This window comes from Poecilia mexicana, unplaced genomic scaffold (assembly GCF_051168715.1).
Source record: "Poecilia mexicana isolate PSO_F unplaced genomic scaffold, ASM5116871v1 scaffold_18, whole genome shotgun sequence".
Classification (NCBI taxonomy): Eukaryota; Metazoa; Chordata; class Actinopteri; order Cyprinodontiformes; family Poeciliidae; genus Poecilia; species Poecilia mexicana.
In genome coordinates, this window is record NW_028263387.1 from 13,718,917 (window position 1) to 13,742,969 (window position 24,053).

General features: G+C 42.6%; 1 protein-coding gene across 1 annotated transcript in view; it reads right to left on the reverse strand.

Moving 5' to 3' along the window:
* Window positions 1-63: 63 nt before the first annotated feature.
* The window catches only part of rgs12a (regulator of G protein signaling 12a), a 46,647-nt gene continuing 22,657 nt past the window's right edge, over window positions 64-24,053 (reverse strand). Inside the window, exons 4-18 of the mRNA XM_015009417.2 lie at window positions 22,341-22,362; window positions 18,312-18,481; window positions 17,535-17,627; window positions 16,590-16,733; window positions 15,902-16,084; window positions 15,630-15,780; window positions 14,917-15,014; window positions 14,522-14,713; window positions 14,331-14,404; window positions 14,122-14,248; window positions 13,608-13,704; window positions 12,415-12,473; window positions 11,835-11,946; window positions 11,071-11,634; window positions 64-1,841 (exon numbers count right to left, since the gene is read on the reverse strand). Of these exons, the coding sequence (XP_014864903.2) occupies window positions 1,561-1,841; window positions 11,071-11,634; window positions 11,835-11,946; window positions 12,415-12,473; window positions 13,608-13,704; window positions 14,122-14,248; window positions 14,331-14,404; window positions 14,522-14,713; window positions 14,917-15,014; window positions 15,630-15,780; window positions 15,902-16,084; window positions 16,590-16,733; window positions 17,535-17,627; window positions 18,312-18,481; window positions 22,341-22,362 (2,367 nt within the window). The 3' untranslated portion in view covers window positions 64-1,560. The remainder of the gene's footprint in view (window positions 1,842-11,070; window positions 11,635-11,834; window positions 11,947-12,414; window positions 12,474-13,607; window positions 13,705-14,121; window positions 14,249-14,330; window positions 14,405-14,521; window positions 14,714-14,916; window positions 15,015-15,629; window positions 15,781-15,901; window positions 16,085-16,589; window positions 16,734-17,534; window positions 17,628-18,311; window positions 18,482-22,340; window positions 22,363-24,053) is intronic.

The following is a 24,053-nucleotide window of genomic DNA, read 5'->3' on the forward strand; positions in this document are numbered from 1 at the left end:
GTAACAGTAACACTTTGGGTCAAAGCCGAACCGGACTTTTCCCACAAAAGGCAAGAATGTCAGTTTGCTGAAACTGTCACCAGGAAGGCTTTTTAATCATTCGACAATTTAGACAATCTCAAAACCACAGAAGCAGAAAATACAGACAATAGAGGTACTGTGTAAGGTATTACTGTAACAAAGGAAGACCATTTAACAAGAAATTACTCGTAAATTGTGCTTCGCCCGCTGTTTGATCGGGAAAACAGAGCTCTGCCCGCTCTGCCGTTGTTCTCCAGATGCCAGCGGCTTTAAATTAATCCATCTGAAAGTCAAACTGAAACATCGAAACAAGATCAGCTCCATTAGACAGAAAAAAAATATAGTTCAAGAGTCAACCATATACACCCAACAGCATTCGTACTGTAATAGAAAATACTACTCAAAAGGTAAGTTTCAGGAATGTATTGTTTTTTCTGTTTTTTTCTTTTAAACTCCAACATGGCTAAAAATATAGTTACATTTCACGTAAATATTTAACTATACAAAAAAAAAGATTAATGTGTCACTCTCTAAAAATTACAATACTAAAACTTAACAACAATAGTTGCAATCTTAAAGAAATACACAGTTCCAGTGAGAGGTTTGCACTCAAGATGGGGCGTGAATGCCAAGATGATTTTGTTTTTTAGGATCAGTTCGAAGCGTTCGGCTCTCCGAGGTACGATAATCGTGAAACAATCACCCCAACGAATTTAAAGTTGTGGATTTTCTCTTTTCCACAAATAAACCGCATGTTAAACATGAACAAATCCATTATTACCATGGATAATTCAGGCTTTATGCTTCACTACTACTCTTACATATTCAGGCTGCTTTGTGTAATTTTGATTTTTAGTGGGCTACATACAGTTTCAAGCTTGTGACGTGTCGTCTCAAGCGTGAACGAAATCGCTTTAAAGTTCATTCGAATAAATGATCAGAAACTCCCAAATTGTTGCAGTCCACGCCGCTGGTGAGCGTTTGTAAAGTTCTTACCACAACTACATCCGTCGTCATGAGATTCGTGTCAAAGAAAGAGAACGACATCTTTACATGCAGCTCATAGTTTAACACATCAGATGTCAGTGCCTCAGGCTTAAAAAGTGCAGTAGTATGTGTGTGTGTGTGTGTGGGGGTGTGTGTGTGTGTGTGTGTGTGTGTGTGTGTGTGCGTTTGTTTGTAATAACTTGTGGGGACGATTTTCCTGACATATGCTACGTTGTGGGGACCAATCGCTCCTCGTGGGGACCTGAGCCTGGTCCCCACGAGGGGAAACCCTGTTTTTGGGTCAGGGGTCAGAGTTAGAGCTAAGGTATGAATTGAGTTTTGGTTAGGGTTAGGGTTAGGTATGTGATGGTTAGGGTTAGGAAAAGGGTAAAGGTCAGGTTTAGGCTGCAGAAATGAGGAAAAAATGAATGGAAGTCAATGGAAAGTCCCCACAAAGATAGCAAAACAAACGTGTGTGTGTGTGTGTGTGTGTGTGTGTGTGTGTGTGTGTGTGTGTGTGTGTGTGTGTGTGTGTGTGTGTGGTTGTTCCCTTCAGACAATCGTGGCCTTGTACAGGTCTGACTGGCAGTCTTTGCCCTCCGTCGGGTTTCGGACGTTCTGAGGCGTCTGGACGCTCCTCATTTTGCTCTGGCACTGCCGCAGCTCGGCGACGTAGCCCTGGAAGCTCAGGCTGAGCTCCGAGTCGTCGCCCAGAGACGCCTCCACGTTTCGGGCTTCTTCGAGGTGGACCCCCTCCACATCCATCACCTCCTGCGCAGCATCGGCTCTGTCAGCGGGTGATTTGGTGCCGTGGGGGGTTTCTTTCCTTCTCTCTGTGCACAGGAGAGAAATGTAATGAGGATGAGTTTTTTTTTTTGTTGTTTTTTTAAGGGCAAAATATCCGAGTCTTTGAGGATCAAGAGAGAATAAAAACTTCCAAAACAGTTGAAAGCAAAGTATTTTGAGTGAACACTGCTCAAAGGGGATGCTGGTCTACAGTGTCGATTCTTCTACAACAGCTACCACTGCTGCGTTTACAGTTTTCCTCACAGCGGGTGGCACTTAGTTTGTCGCAATATGTTATAAAACAAAAGAATTGGACTCCTGTTCATAGCTACATCTTTACTTAAAGGAGTCAGCTTGACTGAAATGTCCAGTTCCTGGGTTGAGAAAATGAATGGGCAAGATTTGTCTGGTATAATCTAATATGGCTGCTTTGCATCTAAACTTCAGAGTAACTGCAGTTTTGCTGATGTCGAACTCATTCTCACACACAGACTCTTTTAGTAAAAATGACGCTATCCTACTTGAAAGTACTAAATGCTAACAGCAGCTAGCCTTCCCACTGACTGCTTTTCCAAATGAATCCAAGCAGTTGTACTAATAGCTCAGTTTGTTCAAACAGCCTATTGTCACCGAGTCACGCACATCTAACAACATAATAAAAATAAAGATTTAAAGCAGCAGCGAAGACAAAACTGAATAAAAATCTAAACGTAGAGTGAATTTGAAATCCAGTACAATCCAGTGAATGAAATCCAGATGTGTGTAATCTAATCTAACCTCATCATGCTTTCCTTCAGCCGTGACAGAGAACCTAGTGCTAATAGGAAAATGGAGGATTAAAAAAAAAACCAAACAAACAAAAAAGCAGTTACAGGCTGCACAAAGCTTCAGACTATTGAAGTTCATCTTCAAGGCTACAATGTAATGGTTTAGGTCATGTTCATCTGTTAGAATGACCTAGTTAAAGTCCGGATTGAAAACAGTTGAGAATCTCTGGCATGATCATGAAAACTGGTGTTCGGGAAGACTCTGTCAGTCTACTGAGCTCGCTTTCAAAAAGAGCTGCCAAACGGGTATCAGTCTGTCCAAAACTGGTATAAAAAAAAAAAAAGCCTCAGAACACGCTGTAACTGCAGCTGATGCTGGATCCGCACTTTACAGATTTTCATTTGTTAAAACTTTCGAACACCGTGAGTCGATGTCCGTCCACGTCACAACCGTGAGCTTCTTCCTGCAGGTATATCACATAAAATACAACAGCATTTATAGTCATCATGTGAACAAATGTAAGACAGTTTTGTTTTATTAAGCTCCGAAATGTAGAGCAAAGGTAAATTTAGAAAAAAATTTTAAAAGGCCCAGTCACACTTTGAGCTCATTCCCTCTGAGTCATGTTTCGTAACTTCAGATCGGTTAAGAGGAATCTCATCGTTTCTGTTTTTTTTTTTCTTCTCCCAATCTTCTTAGCTTTAATCATCACTTCACTTTGATACTTTTATGTTTCTTTGTTATCTCGTTGCGCCATCGGCCGCTTTCACGACGCGGCAGCGACGGCACACGTACCTCTGCTCCGACTTGCTCAAGCCGGGAGAAAACTGAACGAAGACGGACGCAGCGATGACTCACCGCTTTGATGTCATATGGCACGTTTGTAATCAGCGTTTTTATGTCTATTTCACCCGACTGACCTCATGAAAATGAAAGATAACGACAAAGAAAACATCCTCCTACATCCTACAGGTGGAGCCTGACGTTTTGCGCGGCCCCACAGACTCTAAACACGGGGCTCGGACCGAGCACTTCGCCACAGAGCTGCAGGCTGTGATTCATTCATGTTCTGCGTGGCTGTAAACAAATCCTGCGAGCCGACCTCCGCTTCCCCCTTCTGAAAAAACGCCGACACGAGGCGAAGCGGATGAGTGGCCTTTCCTGAACTTCCAGGAGAATTCAAGGAGTTGTGAAAGAAGACGAAGGGGTTGCGGCCGAGCTGCATTTTCGGGGACAAGTAAAAGTTCTCGGTTTCCTTTTTAACGGCTTTTGCCATCTTAACCTTCACGTCGGCGGGTTCTTCCACAGCGAGTGATGCATCGGCGGCTGGGTGACACGTGTGATGAATTGGAGTGCGTCCAAAGCTATAAATTATTGATGGCGAAATGGAAGGCAAACAAAAACAGATGGCGGTTCTCACATCCGTTGCAGTTTGGGGCAAAAAAAAAAAAAAGTAGCTGAGGATATAATCTGAACTAAGTTCTGATGGTTTTCTTGTAAAATATATTAGTGGAAAAAGAAGGTTTTTAAATCATTTCAGCTAAGCAATAAACAGTTTTAGGAAATGGTTTATGCAGATTATAATTTATGTTCTGGGGCGTCTAAACTCCAGAGTATTCTACGTTCAAATTCTAAAAATAATTTTAAAAAAATGATATGACAGCTTGATAGAGAATATTTATCCAAGTATTAGTGGGGGTGTATGTACGGATTTGGGTAATTATACCATTCATGTCAGTGATCAGCAAATGTAATTTTGCCACCAGGCTGTAAATATTTGAATAAACTTTCGAAATAATCGATTATTCTGGACGACAGACTGGAGAACAATCAGCAAAACCAATAGATTTAAAACTATGCTTTTGGTGTTACTTCCCGTCTCTTTTGGCCACACGGATGGCATCCTGCGGCGAAGCCCTCCTGCAGTTGCAGTGTTTTTCCGAGTTAAGAGAGTCGAGACAACATGGAGGATTCTTGTTTATCTTACTTCTGTCCGCATAGTGACGCCTCCCTCTGTGTCGTTTTGCTCCGCGCAGCAACGCGTCATCATCTGGCAAGGTTCAAATTTAAGTTTTCGATGCTTCGGCCGTCAAACTGTGCAGTGGGACATGTTAAAACAACAGGGGCCTTCAACACAGCCGGTGCCTCCTGCCCTCATGGCAGCAGCGGGGCTGGAACAGACCCAGGAACAGTCTGCACCGAGGCCCGCTGCCAGAGATCTGTGCCTCTGACTGTCAGATGGATAATGAGGCCTGTCGGCTCTGAGCTCTGTCGCCGGGGACGACGGGAGGAGGAGGAGGACCATGAAAGGGCTTGAGGAAAACTGGAGTGACGCTACGCCTCGAAGCACACCGCTGAATCAAACAAGACATGGCTTTGGAAAGAGGTCAGAAGGAAGCCTCAAGTCTAAGTGATGCACCAAGTTATGACTCAATAACAGAAATGTGCCAAATTTTCCTGTGACTTGGTTCTGACCAGGGAAGCCGAGGCCAGCCGCTACTACCACCTGCAATTATCAGCAACATACACACTCTTAGTAATTTAGTAACAGCTTTTTTTTTTTTTTTTTTTTACTTTGCTGCTTTTCACACAAACCAATGTTAGTTTGGATAGTTGTTTTTTTTTCTATGAAGTATAATTTTCACTTTATAGATGATTCATTTTAATTAACTCAGATTGTTGCTGTCTGATGTCAAAATATGTTTGATTTTAAATAAAAAAAAGACAGAAAAGGGGGATAGGTGGACAAATGTTTTTTTTTTCAAACCAAGGTAGGATGTGTTAATGTACAGACCAAATAACTTTTGCTTCACCTAGTTTCAACTGCATTTAATTTTACTAATGAACCTTAAGGACTAATAAATAGTCATTTATAAATCCCAGGCTCTTAAGGGCGTAAGGCAAACAGAGTATTATTCATTTGAAGTTCAGGCTTTTTAAGGTTATTTCTTGTAAGCTGAAGTTTGCTCAATAAAGGCTACTTTAAATTGCAACTTTGGTTTCCTTTTTTATTGATTGGAATATAGCTCATAGTGAAATTTTTGTAATAAATAACAAAAATAAAATTTTTGAGAGAATAATATAATTTAATAGATTTTTAAAAATAAAGTAAACAAAAAGAACCTCTACTTCTAACAGGTTATTATTATTATTAAAGTTTTGTTTATAACTCAACATGATTCACTTTTCAAGTTTAATAAACCATTTAAGGGTTAGCACCCTACGCTTTGACGCGTAAATGGGAATAACCTTGTTATTTCTATATGTTCTGCTGAATTAATAACTTTACAGCAGTCGGTGTGTACGTGTTATGTGGCTTAAACGCAGTTGTAAAAGTAAGCAAAAGGATGAATGGTTAATCTGCGCCGATGATAAACGACTGCTTAGTGGCCTAAGACACAAAAATACAGAAATCTGAGTAGATCTGCGCTCTATGAAGGACTTTAGACTGTGTAATGTCGCCCCCTTGTGGACGTCCTCCATACGACCAACAGAGCGGCTCCCGCTCCCTGGATTGAGACCAGATCCCCCTCAGAGTTTAATTTTAACTATTCAATGAGGGATAATTTGCACCTTGCAGGCCAAGTTAATGCAATCAAGCCGCATGCCAGGCTGGAAACACTTAGGATGCCTTTGCACTTTAGGCCCCACTGCTTTTTGTTTTACTGCAGCAGAAGCTGCTGCCCAGTTTGGAGCTTTTTAATAATTACCACACGCTTGCGGCATGGCGCCGAAGAATACTTCTATCCATCTCCGCTGTACTTCCGTCAGCGTTTCATCACACGTGTGGAAGTGACGGGCACTTCCGTGAGAACAGCAGAGGGCGTCAGTAATGCACAAATTAAGCAGGAACTGATGCATTGGAAAATGTCCCTGTCGCCCCCTCTCTCTGGATGCATTCGGAACAAGTCTTTTATTTTGAAAACATACCGTGAAGCCCGACCGGCACGACTTGCCACCTGAATACAAGTGCAACATTTCCATAAAGTCTGCAAAAAGTGGGAAAAAGCAGAGGCGTGCTAAACTTGTTGCTATTCCGCGTTTTCCAGCAGCGAGGTGGCTTTACTGAATCATAGCAGTGTTTCTATTTTGGCTGGTGGGAAAGAAAAAAAAAGAAGAGAGAGAGAGAGAGAGAGAGAGAGGAGACGGATGAGAAGCAGTAGTGACAGTATCTATCTGCAGCGCAGTCAATCCGAGGATAAGGTTACCATGGCTCCCGGTGGTGGGAAGAATCGGTCTGATGCGCTCAGCGACCAGAGAGGAGACTGTGCCATCCTTCCTCGTCATCATTTTTATTTTTATTTTTTGTTTAGATCTCATGAAGAGACGTTGATCCCAACTGGATGTCTGTACACATCTACTGTGGAAGCAGCCTTCGATATAATCAACCGTTTCGCTGTAAAAACTCTAAAAACAAGCACAAATGAAGCAGTACAAGGAGAAGACGACAACAAAAAAGAAAAAAATCGTTCCCCTTCTTGATCTCAACACATAAACCAAGCAAGCAGTGAAGCAGAAGGTTGACAAAAAGGACAAACTCCTCCGATCCAGAATATACAATAGTGCCCAAAAGTATTCACAGCCCTGGAGTTTTTTCATATTTCATCACCTTAAAACTGGAAACTTCCAAATAGTCTGGAGGGTTTATGTGGCAGGTCGACACAAAGAGAGATAACTTGGTTTTCAAAATGTTTAACAAGTAAAATATTATAGGTGTGGTGTGCATTTATAGTTGCTTTGGAGATTCTTAATAGATTTCATGTCTGGACTTTGACTAGGCCATTCCAACACATAAATATGCTTTGACCTAAACTCCATTCCTCCACGGTCGGAGTCCGGCTGCGTGCAGACACCTCTGCTTCAACATACCTATATTTAATAATTAGGTCATTTGTAGGGCCCTGTAGGAGACGGCTGCATGCTGAGGAGGTCATTCGGCTTCTGGGTTCAGGTGTGCTGACTCAGGGACGGACCTAAAAGCTGCAAGAGGCCAAGCCTTTGAGGACCAGAGCTTGGCAACCCCCGATCTAAACCATTTCATTGCAGCTCTGGCTCCATGTTGAACTTTGCAGCCTCTCGCAGGTTTTCTTCCAGGGATTCATCGACTCTGAGCAGATTCACTTCAGTCTCTGCTGGAGTAAAGCATGATGCTGCCACCACCATGACCATGAGGATGATGGGTCAAGTCTAGCCTGTTCTTAGACTTTATTTTCCTGCATGGTTTGTCGGTTACACATAATGTTTTGCATGGAACCAACGATCTGAATTTTCATCCCACCAGGGCAGAGCACCTTCTTCCTCTCCATGGCTTGCGGAAACTTTTAGCTTTTCTTTCTTCTTGCCACATTTCCAGAAAGGCCAGATTTGTGGATTGCGCATGCAATAGTTGCCCCATCAACAGACTGTCCCCACCTCGGCTGTGGATCTCTGCGGTTTATTCAGAGTTACCAGAACTGTCTGATTAATGCTTTCCTCGTCAGCTTAGGTGGGTTGCCATGTCTTGGAGGATTTGCCAAAATCTTCTCAAGGCGTGGGATCTCGTTTCACAATCTAGCTCCGCTTTAAACGTCTCCACCACTTCCTCCCTGACCTGCTGTGTTCCTTGGTCTTTACGACGCCGCTTGTTCGCCAGTGTTCTCTGAAAAAAACCTCTCAGAGCAGCTGGATTAGTAAAATAAACAGGTAGACTCTTTTTACTAAATAGGTAACTGTTGTTGGCTATCAAAATAAAGGGGGTTGGGCTCAAATGCCGATCACAATTTGAGGTTTTTGTTTGGGGGGGGAAAAAAAATGAAAACCACACATCATTTTCTTTCCTTTGTGTTGATCTATCACATAGGATCACTCTAAAACACATGACACAATGCAAACGAGGATTATGAATACTTTTGCAAAGCGCTGTTAAGCCACACACAACACAGCAGCGATCCCGACGAAAAATAAATATTACCACACAACGAGAAAGCAGATCAAGCAAACAAGACTGAACAAACAGGCCACAGCGAACGATCCGAGCAGAAGTCACGCCGCTCGAGCGACGCCGGCGCTCAACGGGTGCGCGCAGGGGAAAGTACACAAAGGAGTGGGAGCTAATGAGGAGAACGGCACAAGATGAAAATGAGACAGAGCTAAAGGGGAAAACTGGAAAAGGCATGCGGAGGCGGGGAGAGGAGGCGGCAGCGGGGGCTGCCGGGAGAGAAAACTGATCTCACGAACGTGTAAAAAGACAGGACGAGAGTGATTTCCAATTCTGACATTTATTAGATCTATTCAGTCACAGGTACAGAGTTTATTGGCAGTGATTATCTACAACAGGCACCTAGAGAAGGAAAGCGAGCGAGCCAGATAAGGAATGACGGGCACTTCAACAATGTCACTGACCGATGACTGTTTTCCTACTGCTCAGACTGCCGCAACATGAGCCGACAAAAGTTGGGTGACTCACTGCTTTTAGAGGAGTTGTGAAGGAAAAGAAATTTTAGAAAAAGAAAAAAAAAAACTCTGATGGTGACATTGTTGAGTTGCTCTTAACTAGAAGTGGTGGGATGGAGAGGAACACAGCATTTGTTTGCAACGGCTGTTCAGGATCTGCAGTTTCATGGCTCTGGATTACTATCGCAGCTAATATCACCACTTTCAGTTGTTCAGCTGGTCTCAGCTCTACCCTTCAGTACAACATTGATTGTGCAACAAATACTGATCAGAAAACCTGTATGTATTTCTTTTTGCTTGTTTGAATAAATCATAAGACCTGTAAACAAATCACATTTGCATGCACCCGAAACTATAAAACAAAGTGGAAATATATCCAGTTGGGGGAAAATCCCAGTCACATGTTCAACCCCAAAAGTTGGCAGCATGGGACTTTTTCGGGTAAACGTCACTCACGGGAGAACATACACACATCGCTATTTACAAGAGTGTTATAAGGATTACACACACACACACACACACACACACACGCACACACACACACACACACACACACACACACACTCACACAAATAGACGTCGAGTTTAAACGGATCAGGCAAATTGAGGGAGTCAACATCAATTTGTCATTAAAGTGCGTCAGTCGGTATAGAAGGAGTTTTGCCATAACAGCGGTACTATTGTGACCACACTATACACACACATGCAAGTACAGTTGTATTCAAAGTAATATCAGTCCAACTTCAAGAACCAAATGAATCGCTGTTCTTAGTTAAATAAATGTTTTCTATGTAGAAAACAAGGCTATGAGCAGCGGAGTAACAGGAAAACCACCAGATGAATCAGTCGTGACTTGCATGCTGCCGATTCTGTGCGACTGAATCATTAATTTAAAGAGTGTTTTCGTACAACAGCGGCGTGGAGTTCAATCAGCGAGGACAGTCACTCAGTGAACAAACGGGAGTCAAATTAGAGGCTTTTATTTAAGGGCAAAGGCTGAAAATGTTGCAAGTAGAAGAAAAAAAATTCTGTCATAAAGTTGACTGGAGAGGAGGAAACATTTAAAAAGTGGCGACACGGTACGGCTGCAGAGCTGCTTAGCTTAAGCAGAGCGACGTGAAAACTGGAAAAGCTACCATTTAAATTGATTAAATAACAACCACTGCTACATCCAGAGTGATCAAAGAAGATGTAAAGTTGCTTGTGAATGCTGAAACAATCACAGATTGCAATGTGAAGCAATGCTATAGACATGAGGCTCCTGCAAAGTCCCAACATTGAGAAAAAAAAAAAAAAGACTTTTAACTAAACCCTAAACTAGCCTAAAGAGAAATGATGCAACATTTTATTGGCTGATCAAACTAAGATATTCCTTACATGTTTTGGGGAACTTGACCCCAAAGAGCGGAATTCAAGCCAGAGCAGACCGTGTCCATCACAACCCACAGATCACGGATCAGTTTGGATATGTCAAAAAAAAAAAAAAAAAAACACTTGGAGAGTTCATGTTGCTGAGGAGGAAATAAGGTCACAATTGGCGGCCTTGGTGTTTCTTGCTGAAACAACAAGGAAGGTTTGGCGTAGGTCTTGGTTTCAGACCAACAGCATTAACATTTATTAGCAGCCAGCCCAAACCCAGAACTTTAAAACTTATGAGGTGACATTAAGCATGTCGTTTCCGAGACTTCACCAATAAAAGTAAATGAGACTGTAGCCTGGGCTTGAAAATTTGGCCGGAATTGCAAAAAGAAAGGTCGACTCTACGTGAAACATATTTGAACGGCGGATATAAAACTAAAATTAGTTTGGTGGTTCAAGCTGCGTCCGCAACCATTTTAAATTTCTACAGTCGATGCTTGATTTTGTGAAGTTCCATTTTATTTAAATACTCTTTTTCTCCACTTTCCGTAGAGGGAGAACAGATTTATTCATTAATTATTATTTATTGTAAATTGTAATATAATATACAGGGTTCATGAATCATTAAACTAAACACACTGTTATTAATTTGAACACAACTGCACACACACACACACACACACACAGCGCTGGTTTATTACTGGTTTGTAGAAATACCTGAACTGGACTTTCCCTCTCCACCTGTGTCTTGGGACGGGGGGCAGGGTGTCGGTGGGGTGAAGTTGGCCTCAGGGAGGCTGCTCTCCAGGGACGGGAAGGACGGAGGCGAAGGGGGTAAGAGAGTACTGTTGGGGCTGCTGATGTCGCCCTCGCCCACGAGGGTCAGGTCGGCGTGGGCGTCCTCCTCCACCGTGCGGAGGCTCGGCCGGGAGTCAGGGGGCCGGGTGATGGGGGAGAGGTGGGTGCCGAACGTGGAGTGGCGGGGGGGAGGCAGCAGGCACCGCCTGGACGCCGAGTGTCCGTTGGCGCTGGAGCTGAGGGAGGAGTCCAGGCTCTCCGAGCGCAGGGCGGCCGTGAGGGACCCACGGGGCGGCACGCCGTTCTCTCGGCTCGGCTTCAGGGAGGCCGGGGTGGAACAGGCCAGGTTGGAGGAGGCGGAGCAGGAGGAGGTGGGCGGAGTCAGGCGCAGGAAGTCTGGAAGCACCAGGTCTTCTTTTTTCAGGAGTCCGCGCTGGTCGTTGGCTCGGGTGCTCTGGGCTCGGCTTAGCAGCTCAAAGAATTCTGGAAAGACGACAAATTTTCCGTCATTTTGGCTTTTCCAAACGGACCAGAGAGACGTTAGTTGATCTGTAAAAGCGACGTAGCCACCTCCCCGTCAGACACACATCTTTGTCAGTTAGTCCAGAGGCAAAAGCAAAGCACAGAAGTCCACCAAAAGTTAAAAATAAAAGAGAGAAATCAAGAACAAGGGGGGCATTTACCTTCAGCTTCATCTATATTTATCTTTTTCTGTTTTCTCTTTTCCCCTGGGAGTGCTGAGGCTGGTCCAGCCGCTCTCACAGAAATGTCCTTTGGTGCTGACCTCTCATCTCCCTGCAGATGCAACAATAACAATGCACTCTGTTAGGGGATGGAGGGGGTGGGGTGGCTTTTGGGTTGGGTGGGGAAGGTGTGGTCGCAAGAGGGAAGCTAAGCACGAGCTGCTAAGCACTTTACTGAGCAGAGTCCTGATTTACTCGACCCCCGTTCAATAGCAGACCTCATCCATCTGTCGGCTTCGTGTCTTTACTGATCTATACGTCTTTTCTTCGTTGACGCAGCTTTTTAAAGCGGGGAAAACGTGAAAGAGCGCATCAGCAACAGACTGATTAAGAGTGGAGAATAAAAGAAAAGAAAACACTGACAGATCAGCATCAAGTGAATGTTAATGAAGACAAATTTGGGAAACCCTGAAGTAACGTGGCAGAAGCAGCACAGCAATAGAAAGAGGACAAAACAACACCGCCACAGGACCCGTCTCATTAGACGTGTGCAAAGGTAAAACGTGTCTCTAGTACTCACTGCAGCAGAAAAGCTCCTGGTCGGAGGGTGGCCTTTTAGGGAGGAAGACTTGGATTTTTCTATTCGACAAACATGGAGAGAAGACATTAAAATTCATCAGGTTGGAGAGAGGCAGACGCAGTGGACACTTGAGACAGATCTCCTTCTGTAAAACCGTACAGTGCCTCGCTCGGACTTCTTAACGTTTTGTCTCGGTGGAGGAAAATGGTTTTCAGAATGTTTTACATTTGCATTAAGAGGATGAAAAATCTGCTGTGATGAGGACTCCAGCAGCACTTGAAGTGCTCAGAAATAACTGTGTTGGTAGAGCAACACACGGTTTGTGATAAAAAAAGAACTACAGAGAAAAAAAGCTTCAAATGAACCAATCACACAACCAGACATAAACAGGCTGACCAATCAGCGATTGAACCAATCGGCCAGCGATTGGCAACATAAAAATCCTCAACTAATTTAGTAATCAATTAATTGTTAACTGGAGTCTATAAACTCAAAAAGGGCCATTTGCTGAAAGAGCAACATGCTCAGAGCAGTAATTAAGCCAAAACTTTATAAAAAATCTAAAACATGCGCATTAAAGATAAAAAAAGAAAAAAAACTGTCTATATAGTAAAACGACATAGTTTTCACTTCACCAGGTTCAAATTCTGTAAAAAATAAAAAAATCTCCTAAGAGCCTTTTGCTGTCCAATTATTAATTGGTTAAAAAAACATCTGCCCTACATGATACTGGTAGTCAGAAGTAATGAGGTTTTGTTTTTTTTAGCTGCATTTGTATCTTTTGCTACAAGTTTAGACAATAAAATGTTTATTTTCTTATTTAGAAAAGGGATTATTTGTTTATTTGCATTTTTAATGTTGTGCTTTAATGTAATGCTCAAAAATGAAAACTAACAACCAACCCTGACAATGCCACTGCAGCATTCTAGTGGCAGCATCATGCTGCGGGGTTCTTTCCTCTGCGAATCTACCTAGCATTTTTTCAGTGATTTCAGCACAAATACTACAAGCAAATTTTTCCTTCCTTCCTTCTTTTTTTTTTTTTTTAACAAAAAAACCAAATTTGAAAACGGATGTGAATACCTTTTGCAAGGCACTGCTGGGTGCACAAAATGGGACGATTTGAAAACCAATATAAAAGCGTCGGACTGTTTGGAGGTATTTTAAGGGGGAACTCGTGTCGGGTGACTCACCTTTCCCTGAACATGGGTCTGCCTGCTCCAGCACAACACGCAGGCCATCCAGACTCGATATGGGGGCCCCCAAATCCAGCGGCTCCGTCTCTCCGCTCTAACACCGAAACACAGCGTGTTAGCTTCTGCACCTGTTGCCCGGTAAATACCTCGCACAATGTGGCTGGTGTTCGTCTGTGATTTATTTATAAGCCCTCTTTCAGCTTTGGTCTGCTGCATGAATTCAGCTATAATGCCTGGAAGCCCACAGGTCTAAAATAAACCTGACAGGGGTTAATGAGTGGGCCAAAGAGTCGGCATGTTTGAGGGGTGCCGTCATTCTTAATTGTAGCCCTGCTGCTCCATCTTCACATGCTGGGCTGAGTCAGAGCTCTAACCACCATGTAGAGATGGAAAAGGATGTGGTCGTCTCCTTTCCCTTCCTCCCCCCCCCCGACCATGATACTCCACCCTTATTGCACAGGCTGCTGTGTCTCAAAGCATTAAAGCATTGTCGCCACCGGGGAGAACTCACTATTTTGGCCACGAGATCACCGAGATTCAGGCCGTATTTGGCCACCACGGGACGGAGGACCTCCGTGACTGGTTTCGTGGGTTTGGCTTTAAGACCCACGGAGCGATTAATCGGCACCAGGTCCAACCTGAAAGCAAACACACGGCGAGAGTCAGGGAGGACGGCAGCTGAAGCGGAAACACGACGGGAATTGAGTGAAAGTTTCATACCGAAACAAAGTACGCTTCTCCAGCCGTAGGTCTCGCGAGCAGAGAGTCATGCAGTCCTGATCCAAAACCAAAGGCTAGAGGAAGGAAATACAAAACATCCTGTTGGACTGGATTCTGTTTACATTTGTCTAACCAGATTAGATTAGAGAAGGCTTATCTATCTTAATAAGTTAAAGAAAATCTTTCCTAACCTTCTCTCCTCCCACGAGGAACAGATCCACGGCAGCAATGTTGACGCAGATGTTGCGACACAGATCTTGGAGGACTTCTCTGATGGACGCGCCGGGCCGCAGGGTGATGGAGGAGCAGGAGCTGTCGGGCAGCAGCACGCTGCAGTGTCTGGACGAGCGCTCCCACGCGCCGACTGAGTGGCGATTGTCAGACTGAGGACACGGGATTCATGAAACCAGGCGATTTTACGCTCACCTTTGTTTATATTGCTCAAGAAAAAATAAATAAATAAAAATAGTGTGTGGGCTTAAACAAATTGAAAAAAAAAAAAAAGATGAAATTCTCGCCTATTACGATTAAATCGTGGTATTTCAGGCTCTGTGTTTCCATGGCGATCTGACCAGAGGGAACTTACCTCCATTTTGGCAGCAGAGACAGAATTGGGGATCTCCAGACTGGCGCTTGACGACAGGGAACCCTGGGACTCTCTCCGGCCGTTACTGCCCCAGAAGTCTGCAGGACAACAGAGGACGGAGAAAACGCCTTCAGGTTTAGAACAGTGGTTCACCACCAAAAACATGGCAGGATCATTCAAAAGTTTTTGCTTTGAATTTCAGAGGTTTGCACGTACTAAGATAACTTTAAACAATTTTTAAAGTTCAATTGACGAGATCATAGCTTCATAAGCTTCCGATGGAGTATTAATGCATTTTAGGGAATTTTCCTTTTTTGTGGCATCTCGAAAAAATTAAAAGAAAACAGAAAAAAATGTAAAGGAAGAGAAATATCAATGTCAATATCAGTTCAAAGGATTATGTTGGTTTACAGCAACTTTATGTTTTAAAAAAAGGTGTGAACATTGCAAGCCTTCCCAAATTTTAAGCACAGGGTTGGCAGGATTATGTTACGGTTGCTTTGTTGCAAACTCAGGTAAAAGGACTTTTTGTTGGTAAATCAGATAAAGCACCAATAAAAACGGTTAAAGCTGTAATTGTAGTTATATGGTCAAGTGGTATGAATACTTTTGCTGAGTCTGCAGCAAGGGTTAAATGAACATTTAGCCATAGCTCAAGAATTAAGAATGCTAAGGGTTTCAGCAATCAGAGCACAACGGTCACTAATTCCCACCCAGATTAATGTCTCCGATGTCTTTCTTCTTTGGTCCCTTCCCAAAGCTCCTGTTGCGAGACCAGGAGAAGAAGATGCCGCGCTTCTTATCTGCGCTCTCGTCCTTGGTGTCTTCATTTAATGACTTCCCTGACCTCTGCTTTCTGATGTCCTGTGTGTGTGGAAAAAACCCAAAAATCACATTTTACCCTCGAGTCTGGACATGTGCAAAAGATGTCAAAAATGGCACTTGCAACGAAAACGAGTTAAAAAGAATTAAAAAAAATTGCTACCTTTTTGGGAGTGGAGAGGGTGGAGCGGTCAGAGCTGGCGCTGTGTTTGGAGGGCGCGGGGCTGCAGGGGATCTGGTAGGGGTCCGGCAGCGGCTGACCGTCCTCCTCAGCGCGCAGACACTCCAGGTAGAGGGAGGACTTCAGGAAACGCGAGTAGCTGTCGAACTTCATCAGGTTAAAGATCTAAGGACACACGGAGAACAGAGAGAAACTGAACATTTGGAGTCTAATAATATCCAGAGTGTGAAGACAAGAAGAACAAAGAAGAGAGGCAGTCCCAGTAACGACATGCAGTTCCAGCTGATGTTATGACAGCAGTCTTAAGCGTCCACACGTAATCATGCTAATCTACTAGCTGGGAATACACAGATCTTTGACTGCATGTCTATGGCTCCCTGTCTGCATAATGTGTGTTGGATTCTCTGTGGGTGTATGCCAGTTTGTGTTTATCTCTCTGGTAAAGCCTCTGAGCCTTTCTGTAAACAAACCCAGATGGCCACCGAAAAAAAAGAGAGAGAGAAAAACCTCAATATGCTTCCACAAAGCGAATTGAGGCTAGATGAGAGCAAACCCCCGAAAACACAAGGAATCCCTCCTGTATCAATGCTTTCCAGAAGATGCCTTCGCTACCAACAGCTGACTCCTTCAAACAACACAGCCGACGTTAAACACGCAGGGGTTCTAGTACCTGTAGCTGCTGGGTCTTGAACATTTCAGGCTGAGGTGAGGTGAGGACATCGTCCGCCAGCTGGGCCTGGCTGTCGATGTTCACTGGCATGGTGGCCTTGCTGGACAGGAAGCTGTTGTAGATCTCCCCCGCTCTCTGGGACAGCTGCAGGCGGCAGAGTTGGTGAGGTTATAGCTGCTGCGTCACACGAGCGTATTTAAATATTGGTGACAAAACCTGGCAATGTCCAAGAAAACACTTTTTGCTGCAATTCTCCAACAGTGAACTTAGGAGATTTACCGGTAATACAATCTTCCTGCACTTTTGTAGGTCCAGATTTTTAGTTTTTAAACAGCAAGTCCTTTGTCTTAAAACTTAGTATTTATCTACTAAATTTGGGCTCTACATAACGATTATTAAAATATCCACTCAAAACACACGAAGGACAGACAAACAAATGGGAAATGAAGATGCAGAAATGTAAAAATGATCTGAAAATACAATTTCTTTTCCATAGCGCTATTTTTATTTAATTTTTTTTTTTTTTTTAGCTTTCCCATTTTGAATAGCGGCTAAGTGTAAAGTCTTTGTGTCTGATCATATTTACAGCCCAGTGAAACAGGAAATCTTGGAGTATCTACTAGAAGCTCACTGATGAACTTCAAAAAGTGGAAAAGGGAAGAAAAAATTAATTGGATCCATTATGATGTCTGAAATCATTGTCAACCGATTTGGTAATTGATTAATTGTTAAATGGCGTATTCAGACTCAGGCAATTTACTGGGAAAAAAAACAAACATATTCAGAGTAGTAATTAAGTGAAAACTGTACAAAAAAAACATAAATCTCCTGCCCTGTAACTTCTATAAAAGATATTTGTCAGTGGTGCCAATAAGTGTGGAGGGATCACATCAAATTTCACCCCTATAATAAGCACCATCTGGTTTCATCTGCAGCTGCTCTTACCTGCTTTTTGTCTGTTGCAGGGACATGACTGAAGTATTCGCAGGCCTGCCAGAACAAGATATTCTCCTCACTGAACTCTTTCTTGAGAAATTCCTGTGGAGGCAAACCAGAGGTTTTATATAATCGGAAGCAGCCGATTGTTTTCTTGTCTCACCCAGAGCTGTTGCCGTTGAGACCATTAGTGAGGGCAGAAATTACTGGGTGAAGACTGGTGTATTGTAAGTGTGGGCGCAGGATGGTGTGGGCGAGAGAAGCTGATCAGTGTGGAGGGAGGTGGATCTCTGAAGCCAGCACTTATCGCCGAGCTTTCTGAAGGTGTCATGCGCTACAATCAACGAAACATCTTTAGTGTGGGAGGACAGAGTACAGTACAAGAAAGGTGGCTCTGCTTAAAAGGATGACTTCTGATCAACTATTCTGAACCGAAACCATTTGCAAATCCCAGCACACAATGCATGACTATGTAGATATGTGCACTGTTGGCTCCGACTTTGGCTAAAGACGTCATGTACTTCATGAACTACATGACATTTAGCAAATGCAAACCCCCGAGGTGTAAGTTCATAACTAACCAATTCCTCCAAGGAATCACACAAGCCAGAATGGTTGAATCGTTACAGCCACAATTCTGGACAATCTTTCTCTACAAAGAACAAAAGAACCAACTGAACCAATAAAAACGTTTTCTCACACTGTTTTACAGCATAAACTGTCCCAGAAAACTTGGGGGGGAAAACGTCTTCATTTCGGTCAGAGAGAAACTTTACATCGACTTACCGAGAAGTAACGCACACCCACGGGGTCCTGGAGAAGCCGCTCGAAGCAGGTGGACCAGCCGGCCACCCGGTGATCCGCGGACCCCCGATGGCCGCCGGCCCCTGGAAGACTGCCATTGCTGGTCAGGCTGCTATGACTGCAGCATCCCTGCAGCTGGATTCCACTGTAGTCTGCAAGAAGCAAAATGTAACAGGAAAGAGGAAACTGAAAATTGTTATTTACTTAAAGCCCTCGAGTGTTATTACACACAGTCAAGGAAATAAAAAATAAAGAACAGACATTTTTTCCATGACGATTAGACAGAGGATACAGCTCCGTGCACAAACCTTCGCATCCTCGATGAAGATGTGTTAAAAAGCCTTTAAGTAAAATCTTTTTTACATCCCATGGAATATTTAAGAAAATCCCGCCTTGAATTTGAGCACATTTATTTCAGTAAGTAAAGAAATACTAGTTCTGGAAACAGTTTCTGATTAAATCAGCCACAGCTATTTCTATAAACAAAATTAGGTCTGCATGATATTGAGAACATATCTTTGCAATACTATTACAGATTATTGGGATAATAATACTTATAACATGTAATCCACAATTTTCTGACTTTTTCCTATCAAAACGCCCAGAAATAATGTAGACCAAAATTTACATAAATTGCACTTATATGAACACTTTATCCAAGCAGTCCTGTCTATGACATTGTACACATAGACATTTAGATGGCAGTTGAAATTTGATATATCGAGCAACTTTAACATGCAACTGAAAGTTGTAGGTTTTTGTAGGAGATTGAATAGTAATTTTCTAACATTTCCCTTTTTTCTAAGGTGCAATGTTGTGTTTAGTTTGGAGTCACAGCTTGGATCTGCGAATTGTGCCACACAGGTACGAAACACATTTAATTGCGAGCCTGAGGAGCAGTGTGGTTTGCTAATTGTTGGGGTGCTACTATCAGCAATACAAGAAAAAAAAAACAACATACTTCTATCACTTTCCCCCGCCATGATTACAGTTCTCAAAGGGTGTTATTTCCGACCAGAACTCACAAAATCTGACATTTGAGTATAAATAGAGTTCACCATAAACATGACCTGACAAAGAGGCCCATACTGCTAAAAAATGGGAAAGACAAAAAAAAAAAAAAAAAAAAAAAAAGCCATTCAAGTAAGACAGATACATTGGGAAACAGTAAACATGTTAATAATTAAAACGTTTTAAACAACTAGAACAAATGAGGCTGAATGATGACCATTACATTCTATAAAAAAGATGGTAAGGGAAATAATAATAATAATAATAATAATAATAATAATAATAATAAAAATCTTCCAAAGCTGATCGCAGGAAAAAGAAGCATCTTAGGGTCACCAAGTTGTCATAGCAACCACATATTTTAAGCCTTTTCTACACAGCTCTACGAGTTGTGGCAATAATTGTGGAGGGTGCTAAATGGCCAACCTTTTTCTGACTGTTTCTATTGCTTATAAAGTTTCCTGTACAACAACAGACTAAAACTATACAAGTACTTAAACCACCGCTTCATTATAAGCAAGGATTTCTTCAAAATTGCACACTGAGGTTTGCAGTTGCTGTCCTGCTGGTCAATTTCGTAGCGCAGAACCGAAATTTTAGAGTGGACTAATAAAAAAATATAAAGTAAAAGAAACAGCAGATGTTGCTATAGGGACGGAGAGACAAAAAGAGAGCATCATAAAGGGAGCAGAGAGTGGGGCGGGGGTTGTGGCTGATTACAGGCACACAAGGAGTAAGAGCGGGCAACTATTTAGCAACTGGTGGGCGACTAAAGTAGCACCTTAGCCTGAGCAGTACCTGCTATCATGACGGCAGATGGCCACTTGAGAGCTGTGGGCAGACCAAACAAGGGGTGCTCAGTGAAAACAAAAAGGTCACAGCGGAGCTGGTTACAGATGCACAGTCGTTCTCATTCTGAGCAGTTAACTGGTCGCCATGGACAACAGGAATTAGGTTTATGCCTGGTCTCAAAAACACACTTGTTTGTTGCTTGTTTGTTTTGTTTTTTTAAAGTTGCAGCTATGCATGTCTTCATGCTGCTAATATGCAAGCATGAGTGGGAAGGATTTACAAACAGGTGCAGTTTATCTATAACCTTGTGAAATAAAAAAATAAAAAAAACAAAACTAAAAAAAAAAAAACCATAAATAGTAGCCGAGATCAGAGAGTATGACTAAGGCCTCAGTGTGACCTTTTAAACCCACTGTTAGTGCGAGTTCCTTTGACTCAGTAGGAGTGTTTTTAAAACTACATACAGAAACTTGGTGTGGGTTTATTTATTTCAACACCATAAAACCATCTGTTAGACTGTGTTACTGAGAGCGGCTGTTTAAGTATAGCTGACAAGGCATTTGCTCGAGTTTACTAAACACACTGAAATCTTTTTTATTGTAGTTTCAACAAAGTTTTTTTTTTCTTTTTTTACACCATTAACCCCATACATGTAGAAAGATGTCATTACGCTGTGAGTTTATAGTTTAGGTGAATAAATCCCAGAAGCAGTAAAAAAATCACTTAGTAAACCATTGTTTTTGACTGATTTTAGCCATTTAAACCAAAATTGATTCATGTTTCAGTGTCAGTAAGGTGTCTAAAATAAACTCATAAAAAGGAAATGTATGCCAGAAGGTACTAAAAAGGAAAGTGTTTTTTTTTTTTTTTTTTTTTTTTAATCAGATCTCTAGTATTCACATTCTCTTGAATATTCACTCAGACTTCCTATTGGAACTGCCTATATGAGGTACAAAACCTAGGTGTGCCGTTTTTATGTGCTTGTAATGTAAATTATTTAAGGGTGCTGCTGTTACAAAGACGAGAAAAATAGTGTTCAATAGCGTTCTTCTGTCTTAAAGAAATCAAAACTGGCCAAAACTGTTATCGGCAGGTCAGCTTCCACCAGCGTAATTCTGTGCAGCAACAGGGACGTTGATTAGCTTTCAAAAACAGAAGAAAGCTGAACAACATTGGGCTACATTGGCATGGATCGGTTACTTACATCAAGGAGATTGATAGAGATTAACTGTGTGGAGCGTAGAGTAAAACAGAGCTGCCCCAGCGCACTGCTAGCCAGCTGGCTGAAAGAAAGCGACTACGATTTCCTTACACTTACTAAAAGGACAAATTTTTCAGATTGGAAGGATCTCCAGTCCCAATATGTGAAAACTGAATGGGTCCAGAACATTTCCCTTATCAATGCAACTCCACTGTTAATCTACAGCTGCAAAGCTACAAGATGATTCACAAGCTGTTTTTTAATCGTGTTATGCAATTTCTTTGTGTAATAACTGATACTGTGGTATTTTTACTCAAGGTTACTATGGTGTGACAATCTCAGACTGTCGCCCCATAGATATCAATATTTCAAGTTTGTTTGTTTTGAGCAGCTAAAATACATTAACACATCAAAGCAGCTGTTAGCGTTCCACTTCTCTGAGTATTTCTTCATTTTCCTACCTTCTTTCTGAGCTATCCCATCTATCTACATTAAGTAAAGAAACTAATCTTGGCAACTTTAGAGAGAATCTCTTCAGGGAACCCAAACTATTGCTTTAATGCAACATGACCAAAGCTGTGGGATCTTCCTTACAACTTTAAAGAGGGTGTGAGCCACATCAGCAGTAACAAAAGGAGCTCAGCTGAACTCCTTGCTGCAGACTTGAGAGTGCTGCCAAGAGCGCTATAAAAAGCGACGACCAGACAGCATGGGCGCTAACCCGACAGGAACCCCAAACACCCTCAACAAACATCCTTTGTTAATGAGGCATACTGCCTGCAGTGAACACACCATCCCCAGAGAGGGACATTTATTAGACTGTTTTTTTTTTTTTTTTTTTTTAATCATTTTGTACTTTGCAAATGAATACAACACAGAATGCTGGAGAAACTGCAAGAGTTTTACTGAGTTAGTAAAAACAAAACAAAAAAAAGGATAGATAAAAAGAAGAGCTTAGGATTTACATTGGATTTGATTTTTACATAGAAAAAGTAAGTTGTACTCACCACCATCTGAAGAAGCTGCAGACTGAAAGAGAACAAAGAGAGACATGAATGAGAGGCTGCCCTCATGACCCACAGTGCTAAGAGAAGAGGCTGAAGCCTGATCTGCTGGTAGAGTTTCCTCTGGCATCACACCCAGCTGCTTTGAGGTGTGTGTTTTCCCTGGTTTGCTTTCTGGCAGTGTGAGTCTGCACCTTCCACCAGCCCGCTCGTTTGTTCGTGGGTGGACCTTTGGCCTCCACACACACTCAGTACCCACCCTTTCTCTCCCCTCCTTGCAGCACATTCCTTCTCAACGCAGCCACAACGACAAGGAGCCATCAAGGCTGTCTACTTGAGAGGCCATCAGTGGCTGCAATGGCCCTCTTTTTACTTGCTAATGCAGGGAGTGAGTGACCCGTGTCCCTGAGCAATCGCACAAGGTAGCCATGGCAGCCAAACGTTGAATCCTCCATAATTACTTGCATGACTGTTTCGAAAACCAACATCCACACGGTCATTTTTGCTCTTTTCCTGTGGCGTAGAAGTTTTTCTAGCTCCTCTTTCTGTTTTCTGGGTCCTTCGGCGTTGTATAACTGTAAGCTGAAGTCGTTTTCACACGTCAGCGGAGGTGTTATTCCTGCATCAGAAAGTATTCCAGCGAAAAGGCTTGCTGAAAAATTCACACCTTCACACATTCGCAGCCCATCCGGGATTGGGGATTAGGCTTCCGAGCTGTCAAGTAATAAGCATTTCTGCGTTGACGTTGAAATCAAACGTTTGTAGATACTTGTAATGTGTGACAGAGGGCAAAAGCATGACGCGGCAGCACTTAACCGCGAATGTTGCGACATGAATTTGCTCTGATAAAAATCTTTCTACTTCCAGTTAACAATACTTAAAAGGAAATAAACTTTGGTTTTATGATATTCTAAAAACAAAGGACAATGTTAACAGTGTACTCACTTATGTAATTTTTTTTGTGTGTGTGTGTGTGTGTGTGTGTGTGTGTGTGTGTGTGTGTGTGCAGAGCAAGCCGAGGAACATTCTAAGCCCAAACTGTCAAGCTGTTTTCACCATTATATTTAAATGCTGGGAAGAATATCCTGGGACTCGGTTCAAGAACGCTCGCAAAGGATTGGTGCGTTGGAGGACACAATCTGAAAACGGAGAGACTATTTGCAGTGGGGTATTTTCTGATCTCCCACTTCAAAGTGAGAATATGCAAAACTGAGAAAATGCACAAACAAGGTTTTTTTCTTTTACAGGCTTTATGAGGAACACAGATATTTAGCCTTTAAATCATTTTTTAAGAGCTGGGATGTTAAGAAAAAAAAAAAAGAAGTAAAGCGAAAGCTGTCGGACAGATAATTTGACAACTAAATATTACAATGATTTCACGTGACCTTCTGTGTAGACCCAATTGGCCTTCTGAAAGCACACGGGTGGGGGAGGGGGCGGGGGATGACGTTCGGTTCTATTCCAGGACCGGCCACATGTAAAATCTCAATCAGACACAGACCACCAAACCACTAATTGCGTGTCACAGCCTCTTTTACAACCGTGCTGCTGAATCCACCCTTACAATCGTCAACACCCAAAAACCGCTTCTTCTGTGGTGGCTAAGCATGTGTTCAATAATCACAGGAGGGGAGGACCAACATGAAGAACACCCCGAAACAGAAGAGAGAAGCAGAAAGAGGAGAGAGAGAAAGAGAGCACCCACTACATCTGTTT